Source organism: Epinephelus moara, chromosome 6 (assembly GCF_006386435.1).
Source record: "Epinephelus moara isolate mb chromosome 6, YSFRI_EMoa_1.0, whole genome shotgun sequence".
Taxonomy (NCBI): domain Eukaryota; kingdom Metazoa; phylum Chordata; class Actinopteri; order Perciformes; family Serranidae; genus Epinephelus; species Epinephelus moara.
In genome coordinates this window covers 11,673,604-11,687,220 of record NC_065511.1, presented here as the reverse complement: position 1 = coordinate 11,687,220, position 13,617 = coordinate 11,673,604, and the positions used below count along the sequence as shown (strand labels likewise).

At 40.6% G+C, this 13,617-nt stretch overlaps 1 protein-coding gene across 1 annotated transcript in view; it reads right to left on the bottom strand.

Annotated features, from left to right (window-relative positions):
- Positions 1 to 13,617, bottom strand: part of LOC126392328 (proprotein convertase subtilisin/kexin type 4-like) — a 227,053-nt gene that overhangs the window by 18,063 nt on the left and 195,373 nt on the right. The window contains 1 exon segment of the mRNA XM_050047662.1: positions 1,703 to 1,826. Coding sequence (XP_049903619.1) covers positions 1,703 to 1,826 — 124 coding nt within the window.

The following is a 13,617-nucleotide window of genomic DNA, read 5'->3' as shown; positions in this document are numbered from 1 at the left end:
CTCTAACTCATGAAATATGATGTAAAAATAAAAAACACATATTTACTATATTGCCAAGATGAATAGGAGATTGTGAAAATCCATGACTTTTTCAGATTTTACATGACCATGGGAAACCTGGAAACTAGAGGTTGGAGACAGTTAGCTTAGCTAGCATTACAGCTGACCTAGCTCTGTCCAAAGGTAAAAAGTCAGCCTCCAAGCATCTCGAGTTTTTATCTAAGCCAAGCTCAGCACCCTCTGGCTCTGACTTCATATTCAGTGTACAGATATGAGAGTGGTATCAATCTCCTCATCAAAGCCTCTGTAAAAAGGAGAATGAGCCTGTTTTCGAACATTTTAAATAATTTTCTTACATATTGATATATTTAACAATATTAAAATAGTAAAGTAGTATTCAAATATATTCTACATACAGCATAACAGGAGCTTGTCAGGAAATTATAATCATTAAGTGACTGTGTGAAGTTCAGACCTGGCAAACTACAGAGTGATGTCATTGGGGAAAATATCGAGGAATAGCAACACTATAAGAACCTGTGAATGAGTAGTCTGTGTGTGTGTGTGTGTGTGTGTGTGTGTGTGTGTGTGTGTGTGTGTGTGTGTGTGGACAGCAGATTGACTAACAGCTTGAACTTGGGTTAGATCCAGGAGCACGGGGAGGGATACATGGATGGATGGAGAGAGAGGGAGAGGAGGAGGAGGGAGAGCCATTGATTTCTCAACAGAGAGATCAGCATCTTGACAGAAAGAGACGAGAGAGCAACAGAGCAAGACGCGCACACGCTCCACACGCACACACAGACACACAGAGACACACAGATAGAGAGGGTTCCCACTGTGGCCCTCTGGTGAAATTCCATGACCTTTCCATCTCTTTCCAGGTTTCCAGAACTGAGCTGGAGTACTTTTGTGCCCTAAAAGCATTCCTCCTTCTTTCCCTGTCATCTGGTTTTGATAAAGATTGGTTAAAATCTAGGTTTTAATGCTGATAAAGAACAGACAAACTGTCAAATGAATCCATATGTTAAATTTCCTAGCCTGAACAGTAAATTTGTTAAGGTCCTTGACTTTCCCTGACTATCTTTCAAAAGTCCATGATATTCCAGGACCTCCTTGACCGGTGGGAACTCCCGTTGACAGAGATCAACAGGAAAGTCTGGTTCAATGTCTCTCTCCCAGCATGCCTCGGTGATTTTAACAACCCTAAAACCCCCGACAGGGACACGGAGGACGGTGCTGTGGCTTCGTGCCGGTGTGGCTAACGAGGTGTGTGTGTGTGTGTGTGGAGGTTGTGGGCACCGGGGGAGCTGACACACATCGTTGAGGAGGGGGTGGGATTGGGGAGAGGGTAGCCAGGGGTCACGCTGTAATTACACATCACAGTCCCTGTGGTCAGTGGCCCGGCTTCCACTGACTACACTGCCTCAGCCAAAGAAGCAGAGATGGCAGGTGCAGGTGGAAGTGCGGGGTTGGGACATTTTTGCTCTACACTTGAGGAAAACTTTAGAACATTATAAGTTTCTCTTAAAATACTTGTTTAATTTTTCCATTTTCTGCTTTTTATTCAACAGAATAATTCAGTGGGTGTTGTTTTTAAAAAGTAAACAAAGTAAACTCAGAGCATGTGTTCAACCTCTACAGTAACCCTGCCTCCATTCTCACCTTAGTTTGCATGTGTGTGGTTGACACTCTCACATACCGTGTGTGGTCCTGTGTGGGTGGTAGGTGCCGTAGAGGATGAGCTGAATGCTGAGCAAGGCTCCGGATGCTTCCTTGTCACTCGACCTCGTACAGCTCCTCACTGTGCCTTTGTGGTCAGTCACCTGGAAATAAACATAAGCAGGGGCATCATTTCACCAAAAAAAACCCCCACACTGAGTTATGTGGAAAACTTACTTGTGTGGACTGAATTCATTAAGAAAAAAAAGAGGAAATAACAAAAATGCCAGGTGTTATCATTTGGTTTAATGTAGTAAATTATTACACACTGCTCAGTAAACTATTCCTGACACAAATATGGTTCTACCTCAGGTTGAAACCAAAGTTACTGTATAACTTCTTGGTCATAAGCAGTTTCTACAACAATAGTGCCTTTAAATGATACATAATTCCACTGCCACCATATTCTTAAAAAACTAAATAGCAAATTTTGATCTTTTCAATAAATTTGCCAATATTCGATTCCTCAAATGCTCCGTGGTTCCTTCTCAGCGTGCATCTATGGGAAACTGTAGAGTGCCTTGTTGTGAATCCTTATTTTGGCATCTCTCTCTGTTCAGGGGATCAACATGTGGCACTCCTTACTTACAGATCTCAAAGTGGATCATGACTAGAATCATTTTAAACTCAAGCTGAAACAGTTTTTAAAGAGAGATCAGTCATTTAGCTACGAGTGATACGGTGTCATTAAGTTTTATGGTAATTTTATTGTATCACTGTTTGCGTTTTATGAATGTGATTTGTGACTTTGAATGTTTGGTGTGTTTGTGTGTGTGTGTGTGTGTGTGTCTTTTTATCAGAATCAGAATAAGGTTTTTTGCCAAGCGGGGTTTAACATACAATAAACTTTACTAAGAGGAACTGGAAATAGAGAGAAAGAAGAGAGAAGAGAAAGAAACATATATAAAGAATAGAAAAATTACAATAAAAATATGAAAAAATACTATGAAAATATGTCACATGTATCTGTTTTCTAAAGGCCCATAGAGGAACATTTATTGCAAACTATCTTATATGCCGCCTCTTCTATCTTCCACTGTGACACGTTACATGTTACACCTGCCTCTGAGGGCTTATATCATGTAGTTTGATTCTGGCATTAGGTTATTGCAGAGGTGTGGACTTGAGTCATTTCACTCAGGCTTGAGTCATGAATCTGATGGCATTATAGAAAACTAAAAAAAGAGAGACCTGTCGTTCAACTCTGACTTTAACACCATTATTAGTGGCCTCACTTTAGCTTTTTGACTCAGAACTTGCAATGGTATCCTCCAGGATCCAAAGCAGGATCAATCAACAGACAGATCATCATAACTGGAAACAGTTATTTGAAACATTCAAATATCTTCTATATCAAAACCACTATTTGGATTACAGAAATAGTTTGGATCTTTTGAAGTGGGGTTGTATGAGGTACTTATCCACAGTCAGTGTCTTGCATAGAGGGGATGGTTGTTGGCATGCCACCAGTTTGAAAAAGCAGCATGATGTACTAATGTGGGCAGGGGGCAGCAGCCAAATGTATTTTAGCCACCTAAAAAAAAAAAAAAATCCATTTAAGCGTATGCAACATTGAGAATAGTTTAACCCCTGTACCTAGATACAGACAGCCCCTTCCAACGGACTAGCTTGTTAGTTTGTATTCATTGTGTGACTTTGGTGAATCCCAACTAACACAATAACACAAACAAGCTCGTTGAGGCAGCGGTGGACCGGGAGCTCCTGTGTTCGGCAAGCTAAAATTACTGTTTTTTCGGAAATGGAGTCTGGCTCTGAAGAGTACGAAATAACAGTTTCAGTTCCCTGTCAGAAATCACTGTCTGACAGGAAGTTAAAGCAGTGAAAATATTGTACATATACTTAAACTGGTATTTCTTTCGGTGGGACTTTTTTAGGTGGCTAAAATAAGTTTTCCTGCTGCCCCCAGGCACAACGGTGCATTGCTTAGCTTCTGTGGCGGTAATCCAGTGTGTTTCTCCAAACTGGGGGCGTGCCAATTGAAATTTTATGTCTGTAATACACTGACTATGGATAAGTGCCTCATACAGTCCTACTTCAAAAGATCCAAACTATCCCTTTAATGCTGCTTTTTCCATTTTTACATCAACCTAAATTTAGATTGTATATACAAACAACTGCTTGATGTCTTACTCCAAAACATACTCCTTCAGTGCAGGTCAAAGACTTTACTCCATATAAACTCTCTGCATTTGCCAAAGCCGTTGTCCAGCCTGCATGTATATGTGTGTGTGTGTGCTATATATGTCTGAGAGTGTATGTGTGAGTGCTCCCAGCAGACCAGAGGCCAGGCATGGCGGCCCCCAGCCGAGTGCTGTATTGATTTGTTGTTGGTAAACAAACAGCTGGATGCCACAGGTGGATCGATATGCCTCGCATGCCTGCCAGCCTCCCAGCATGCCTTTCTACTGGGTCGACATGGCTTACCGAGGAGCTGCGACCCCGCTGTCGCTTGGAAACCTCATGAGTCAAATATTTTGAGTTGCCTGATTGTTTTTAATTGAGCTGAAGTTAATTTTTAACATAAATTTTCTCTCCTGACACAGGGGTCCATGAAATTCATTAATACTGTTATTGGAAGCCATAACTTTACAAATACTTTATTATTCTACAGTAAAACATCACATTTTCATGTCTAGTAATTTATGGTGTACTGCTGGCATGATAGAAATGATGTTCAACTACAGTGGAAAGAAAAGTGTGAGAGCTACAAGCAGATGAAAAGCAGGGCATAAAGGAAGGAGAAATTAAACTGACTTTTAGACAAAAGAGAGACAAAGAAAATGAAAGGATTAGCAGAAGCAGAGGAACAGAGGCGAGAGGGGAAGGATTTCAAAGCCAGAGAAACTACAGACAGAGGAAAAAAAAAACAGAGGTGGGGGGGATTAGTGATGGGCGAGAGATGGCAGGCTATCGAAACGGGTGAGTGTCAGGGAGAGGAAAGTGATACCCAGCGATAGAGGATGAGCCTGAGAAGGGAAAGGGGTTCAAAAAGAGATAGTGAGACAGAGGCAGGCAAACAGAGGAAGACCGAGAACACCATCGAGAATGACAGTAAAGGAGACGCGAGGGTCGGAAAAAATTAAGGAAAGGGAAAAATGACTTGGCACTTGTTTGGAGATGACACTTTGAGATGAAAATTTGATGTTGGTTATAAGTTTCTTGAAACTCAAAAATGGCTCTCTTTTGACCAAAGTTAAAAAAAAAAAAAAAAAAGCTCTGCTCTCCACTGATGTAGCGGCTGCCCTGTGCCACCACAGTCTGCTACTGCTGGACACTGAGCAGCTCCACTGGGTCAGCTGTACCCCAGAATGAGCCTGCAACTTTCCTGATATTCAGGCGACACTTAGTATTGCTCCTTTTGCAACAAATTTTTCAAGTTTTGCATATTTCACTACCAGTACCTTCACTCTTGTGATGTTAATGAAAGTGAGAAAAAAAAATAGTGTATCCGCCCCCTGATTCAGATGCACTCCCAAATTGAATTGTTGTTTCATGACAACGACGCCAGCAGGTTTTCCGCAATCCTCAAAACCCCATTTTGAACCAAAAGCATAACCTCCTTGGTGGAGGTACTAATAATAATGATTACCCAAGGTTTGCCGTGAATCACAAACAGTTAGGAGAGGGGAACGACAACTGTGACTGGGAATGAAAGCGACTGGAGATAGAGGGTTTTAGCAGAAACAGACTTCTAAAAGTACAGTTGTTACTGAGAACATTAACAATGGCTCTGTTCTAGTAAGCCATGGCTGTGAGCAAGCATGCACAATAGCAGGACCCTGACACTGAAGCAGAATTCAGCCACCTTCATTATTAACTCCTATTTATTATTACATACTGTGACATGTCAAAATGTCTTCCAAGAAAAAAGGCCTATGACTCATGCTAAAGTTGTGTATTACATCACTTCCAGCTCTTCATAAAGGGTGAAATGAAATCAGTATTGAATTTGCCTGTCGAATCTGATTCTTTTGAACTCCTAATCAAACCTGTTAGGTTCATTTTACCACAAGTTTACATGAAAATATTATTAATAACCTAATATTCAATAACTTAAACTCAAAGAATGACTTACAAAGAACTAAAACATATATTTACTTTGCTCTTTTTTTCTATACAACTGTCTGACACAGATCACTGCTAATAATGCTTAATGCTTTTTCTCTTGCCCAAAACTGGCCGAATTCTGGTCCTGTTTTTTCAAAACGTTAGGCAAAGCCCTCAATATCACATTGGAACACTGTCCGTTGATAGCCATTTTTGGTGTACCCCCTATACCAACCAGCCTGACAAGGAAAAATTCAGATGTTGTTGCTTTTGCTTCGCTTATAGCCCACAGACGAATTCTGTTACAGTGGAAGAGCCCTAACCCTCCTTCTCCTACATCTTGGTTGAATGACTTAATATCCTTTCTGTCATTAGAAAAGGTGAAATATTCTCTCAGAGGCTCAACTGCCTACTTTTACAAAAGATGGCAGCCTATCATCTTGTATGTAAACACTCTTACCTTTCTGGATCCCAACTGATTCTTTATATCCTGTGAGGTGGGCACCCTGAGCATCCCTCCTATCTCGCATACCTCCCTGTTTTATGTCATTTTATTTATTTTACTTTATTTATTTTTTTGTGGTCTGGTTACTTAACTTGGCTGCATATATATCTGTCTGTTATTTATTTTTATTTATTTATTTTATTATTATTTTATTATTTTTATTAAGTTTGAGGGTGGGTGGGAAGTGGAAGGAAGGTGTTGCTTTGTTCCTGTTATAGCACACCTTTTCCAAAAAGGGGAAAAATAACTGTGGAACACAGATTTGTACCTTGAGCTTGATTTCTGTATGACATTTGTTCCCAATAAAAAAATGAGAAAAAAAAAATGCTTAAAGAGGAGATTTTAAAAGATTTGATTCAAGAGTTGTTAGTCAAAATGTGTTAACATGTCCAAAATGGAAAAAACTTTATCATTTTACTTGTTACATTATTCTTATCCTAAAATGTACTGAGGTGAATACTGTATGTGTAGTCTAGTAGTCTACAATTTCCTCTTTTGAGTGTAAACTTAAAAACATAATAATGATACTGTTCTCTCTGCAGCTGATATTATCATAAATTTCACTTATGACACATGATTGTAACAACATCGACAAACATTTTTTGTTTACAACAACATTTTTGTGATGGTGGAAAAGCATATAGACCGTCACAATCTCTTGAGAAATAAGGATAAACAATACTCATAAAGCAGGTGTACTTGTGTGTATCATATGTAAATGTTTCATTAGAACGCAACCCTGCACCTACCAGAAACAGATAAATTATCATAATTCTTTATAACCTGGCAATAAGACAATACAGAGGTAAAACTTATTTGGCAAAGTATAAATAAATCAGCCTTATTACCTTCACCCACGGCACCTCAGAATGTGGGACTGACAATCTGGTGTAAAATATGAAACAGGAAGTTGCCAGAAAAGCACACAGTACTCACTACACTTACTTTCATGGAAAAAAGAGAAGCTTCAAAATAAAACCCTAAAAAGGAACCTGTGAGCGTTGGCTGTGTTGGAGCGGGAGGCAGAGTCAGATGGGAGGGGAGGAGGAGTCTTGCTGTGTCTACATATGTAAAGCAGCAGGGAAGCAGCAGTGTGTCAGACTGAGGCTCTGGCCCAACCTGGGCTCCTCGCTGATCCCTCCAACACATCAATCATCCAAAACAGGGCCATCATGGCCACATTGCATGCTGGGAGACACACACGCTCAGGCGCGCACACACTGCAACATACTTAGACACAAACAAGTGAAGTATTACACACAGGGTTGCATTAGCACAAACGTTTAAATTGTGTACATGCACACTCACACTGCACAAATATGGACTGAATTGCAAAAACAGGCGTATATGTTCAGAGGTAAGACGCACAGATACCTACAGTGTCACAGTGCACACACACACACACACACACACACACACACACAAAACACACACACACACACAGGGATGCAATTACACGAACGAACATTCTGCAACACACACACACACACACACATGCAAGAACACACTGAAAGAGTGCACATGACACATACAAACAGCTACAGTGCAAACTATACACACATGCACACACACGAGCGTGCACACACAGAGTCACACTCTCTGTGCCTCCCAGTCTCACACAAAGCACGCAGACAAACAGAAATAGGTATCCTGTGCCCACAGGGTGCCCTCGCCCCCGACCATCTGTGACGGGTGCCAACACACAGTGGGTGATATTTACATGGAGACCCAACCCCCCTCCACACACACACACACACATACACACACACACGCACACAGACAAATAAAAAAAGAAAGAAATACCCACAAAGGGCCGCTCGGATCGCTTGATCTCCCAAAACTCATTAAACATGCAGATATATGCAAATATATGCACCTCTAGAAATCCACCTTGGGCCAGAGTGTGTGTGTGTGTGTGTGTTTGTAGCTGAAAGTACACGTTAGTGAGAATGTGCGTGCGAGTTTGTTTCCACTGTAGCAACTACCGAGGCTTCGACAGTGTGTGTGCCAGACTTGATGCTGTGTGTGAGTTAGTTAGTTACTGTATGTGCTGGTAAAGTGTGTTTTCACATTTGTTTACCAATTGTAAGAGGTACTTCTTGTTATAAGTAAAGAATCATATTACATCATTACCTTTAAAAGTAATAACACCACATTTAGAAAATCCAAAATAATATTACCCCTTTAAAACTAAAAGTTTCCATTCTGCTTCTGTTTTCCTCACTTCTAGTTGTCTCAGTTTCAGCGTGGATTACAAATAGAGGACAATGCTGTGTCACAAAGTCCCACTCCCACACTTCACTCTTTATAAAAGTAAAGTAGCAACATCAGTTTTGCAATTAGTAAGTCATAAGTTAGTATGCTGTAACCACCCGCACTAACACCCACTGTACCTGTGCTAAGTGTGGATCAAAACAACCAGCTAATGGAATAAATTATCAAAAATGTGTTAACATGTCTTAAAACAAATAAAACATTGTCATTTCAAAATGTCCTGACATTACCATCATTATAAAGGGTGCAGAGGTACGTACAGCATCTAGTAGTCTGTTGAATGTTTTGTGCACTGATTAACTTTGTACTTAGATATATTTTGTAGGAATTGAGTGAAATGTGTTCATTTGCAAGCTTAACAATGATACTGATAATTCTGCACTACAACTACCAATAGTTATTCTACATATTTAACCTAAATAACATCTTTAAATATGGGAAAGTTAGTTGAACACGTAGAAACCAGATTGCCCATCACAACACCTACTATAACTCAGGATAAACAACAAATATAAAACAAATTCAGGTATACTTGTTTGGAATCATATCTAAATGTCTTATTAGGATCACTTTAAAGGGACAGTTCAACCCAAAATAAAAATTACACTTTACGTCTTATGCTACTTATCAATCTAGATTGTTTTGGTGCGAGTTCCAGAGTATTAAAGATATAAGTTGTAAGATGTCTGCTGTCCATTTAATCATGGACGAGAGGCTCATGCTCACTACAGCGTGAGATGTAAACATTAATGACGTCCCCCTCTGCTGGGCTGAAATGTTTGCTAGTTCTGCAGTGCCAGGTGAGCTAGCAGTAGATGTATGCTTCCTTCTTTGCAGTGATACGGTTGGTGGGTGTAGTTTGGCAGAAAGAAAATAGTACCTGCATGAAACTGCTCACAACAAGGTCTGTGTATTCTTGAGTAACCGGGTCATGATTTCAAAGAGACATTGCTGTTGAGTTTTTCAGAAATATTTTTTGGCGCTTTGAGCACCACAAGCTGAGTGCCATCTAGTTCCATTACATAGGAGAGAAGGGAGACAACTCTACGCCCGATATCTCCAACATTTGGTAACTCACACCAAAACAATCCAGACTGATAAACAGCACTACAGGTATGAGGAGAATTATGCATTTTTTTATTTGGTGTGATCTGTCCCTTTAAGTTACAGAAAACCAGGGTAATATTAAATAATTTCTTCAGTGAATATCAAACAAACCGCATCATATACATCCCAACACTGATTGGCTAATATTAATGTTTCCTATTGGCTGCAGGCACTGATCAAACTCCAGAGTTATCTGCTGGTTATTCCATTTGTCACTGTGTGTTTGTTTGTGTAGGTGACTCCAGATGGGGCATCGGGGATGATGATGGTAAACATATGATCCGTCAGTCACGGCCTGCGAGAGTGGCTGTTTGTGTGTTTGTGTGTGTGTGTGTGTGTGTGTGTGTGTGTGTGGCCACAGTGCTGCAGGCTAAATAGTGCCATTATATTCCTACAGCAGTACTAGTCACAGTCAGCTTGAGTCTCAAAGTCCTCTGGGATATCAGAGATATCTCTGCTCAAAGACCGCTGCCACCCTGCCACGCACACGCACACGCACACGCACACGCACACGCACGCACACACACACACACACACAAAAAATCCCTCTGGGCATGGCAGCATGGAGCCAGGTGGGGTAGAAGAGCAGGGCAATGCATGTGTGTTTATATTTCTGTGTGTTTTTTTTGTGTTTAGCACAACAATGCAGAAATGCTGCCAGAGTCACATCACCAATTAAAGAGTTGGTTTATTCAAATGATAGAAGAGGCATTTCATCTTGCCTCTGATGGACTCTAACAATGCAAATAGTTTTCATTTTCCGTGCACAGATTTTGAGATATTCCTAAATCTTTGTTGAGCAGGACTGTTGCAACAAACGCGATATCACAATACTGTGCTATTGACAAGCCAACCGCAGGGGATGGCAAGCAACCGCCGCTAGCGCTATGTTCATGTTTTTTCTTTTTTTTCATGGGAGCACCGTGTATTTACTCTCTGCTTCAAACGCCAGCAGTGTGACGAGGTGCTGAGCATCTATTCTGTGCTGAGCACTGCACACTTGTTTTTTTTCTTGTTGCTGAGAGTTGAAAAATGTTCAGCTTTGGGTAAAAGGCTGGGGCCCCTCGTTACTCTCACTCAGTACCTAGCTGTCCAATCACAGTGGAGGAGGGGCGGGACAAATATCACAGAGACCAACTGTAACATCGCATTGAGAAGTTAATACTGAACCCACACAGACCGGTGGGTCTGTCTTCTCTCCTTACGTGCTTCTGCTAACTAACTTATTTGTAGAAACAACAAAAAAATGTCAGACTGTTGAGCCACCCTTCAGGGCTATGCACAGTCCATTTTTTTCTTCCAAAATTGTTGCATGACTAAAAATAAATATGACCTCACGTTGTGGCAATCATGTTTGCACACTGAATCTAAAACTTTTGTCCGTCATAAAAACAGGTTTGATTTTCTGCATTTTTCGCATCCATCAGAAGCCTTTAGAGAGCTGTTTGACCAAGAATCAGTGAAGCAAATGTGGCAGCGGGACACAGCCACAACAAGACAGAGGAACAGGGTATTAATTATATTCAGATAGCTTCACATTCAACAGGTCAGATAGTAATATTCAGGTGAATAATGATGACGAGAAGGAGGATGTGGACCGCACACAGAATGTGGACAGACAGGGAGAACAGCTCCGCCCCTCATGCAGCTGCGGTGCCAAATGCAAGACAGGGAGGGAGTGTTTACAGCCAGACAGGTAACTCCAGTGGAGAGAGGCAAAGGAGGAAATGTGTCTTTTCATTTTGTCACGTATTGTGAATTTTACACTGAATAGAACAATAAAACGCATCAGAATCAGTGTGCGTCTTTTTTTTTTTTGGATGACGGATTTAAAAAATACATCCACAAAAAAACGGAGTCAGCGTGCAAAGGCCTTTAATCACCACAGAGAAAATTCCATCACCGTGAGAGCCCTATCTGTTATATTTCTGCCTGCACACCCATATGGTGGAGAAATGGTGGAATTTAGCTTTTGGTGCTCACTGCAATAAAATATTACATTAAAAAAAATCCTAAGTAACATTTCTTTCCAGTAGGGATGCACCGAAATGAAAATTTGTGGCCTAAGCCAAATAAAATTAAACGCTTGGCCGAATACCGAGTACCGAATACCGAATGCCATTGTTTAGTTTTTCATTAGTTTTTGCAGATGAACCCCCTCCAGATTAGTGTTGTCATGGTACCAAAATTGGGACCCACGGTACGATACCAGTGAAAGTATCAGGGTTCTGAGTAGTATCATGATACCACAGGAAAAAATAGGCAGATGTGCCTTTTTTCATTTATAAAAAGATAAATCACTTTTCTATAATACATCAATGATATTTCAATGGAATAAATTACTTATTGACTTATTCATACTTCAAAAACAGCATCAATAAGTGATTGACATAGCGGGGATCAAAATAAAATAAATAAATAAAATAAAAATCAAGCAAAAATCAACCAGCCACCCTCCTCCCCTGACAAGTAAAGAACAGTCCCTAAAGTGCGATTGGACTTTGAACTTATCCCACAGTAGTGGTACCTGAGGTACCGTAGTACTACGGTACTCAAACATTATGGTATCANAAGCAAAAATCAACCAGCCACCCTCCTCCCCTGACAAGTAAAGAACAGTCCCTAAAGTGCGACTGGACTTTGAACTTATCCCACAGTAGTGGTACCTGAGGTACCGTAGTACTACAGTACTCAAACATTATGGTATCATATGTACGGTGGTGTTTTATACCGTTGGTACCAGTATACCCTGCAACACTACTCTAGATAGTTCAGTATTACATTCTTTGCAAACCACTTTTCTTCTATCATTCTCAAACACTTTGAAATATCGCCACACTACCGAAATTTTACTCCGTCTGTCACCGCACGCTGTTTGATTGCTTCATAAAACACTCCGCTATTATTCGGCCTTGCTTTTCACTTATTCCACCGAATATCGAATGTGTGTTTTTTTGCAATATTCGGCTGAATATATTCGGTTACCGAATATTCAGTGCATCCCTACTTTCCAGAAATCGTTTACTTGTGACAGCAAGTTCTTCTGCTTAAAATTGCTCACAGTGTGTTCTATGGATTAGCCGAAGTAATGGACACACTACATTCAGGAAAGAGTTGTTGCCGCTGAATTTCTTGAAGGTCATTTTTCAATGCTGTGAGCCCAACAAACAAAATTCCATTCACCTCTATTTCATTTGGGGTGGAGCGAAAGATATCAGATATATCCTAAAACCTGGCCAAAAAACAAAACTACCGCATATAATTTTTTATTTGGGTGAAGTGACACTTTAAACTAACCCAACATCAACCATAAATACAGTATACTAATGGCTTGACTGTCATATTTTACAGTTTCCAGTATAAAGTTACCTCTTAGCACATGAGGACAGAAATGCTCTAAAGAGATGAGAGAGGGAAGGTAAAAAGTACAGTGTGAAATAACGGACAGAGCAAGAAAGAGAGGAAGAATAAAGCAGGATCAAGGACACTGCTTATGAACGATCTTCAATGGTTATCATAGATATTAATGATTATATATTATTTTTTTCGAATGCTATATAGTTATGTCATTGCAGTTTAAATTCACACTGTGCAGTGCTGGAAAAAAAGCATATTCTATATTGTGCAATACTGCCTGCAATATTGTCTCTGATAAACAGCACTGAGTTGAGCTAAGGCACCACAGATGGTAGAGCGAGCACAGAGCAGATATGAGAGGAGAGAGAGAGTGTGTATTTCCAGCCCCGCGGTCTCGTCTCCTTCACAGCGCTGGAAGGTCAGCCGAGCCTTGAGCCATAACAGTCGCTCCCTTTTCACTTCAGTCCCGCTTTTATTCCAGCAGCACCACAGCGCTCTTTGACAATTGTCATCATGACGAATCAATATAGACTCTCCACAGACCCCCTTACCCCCTCCTCTGCTGCCCTTGAGTTTTTAAACAC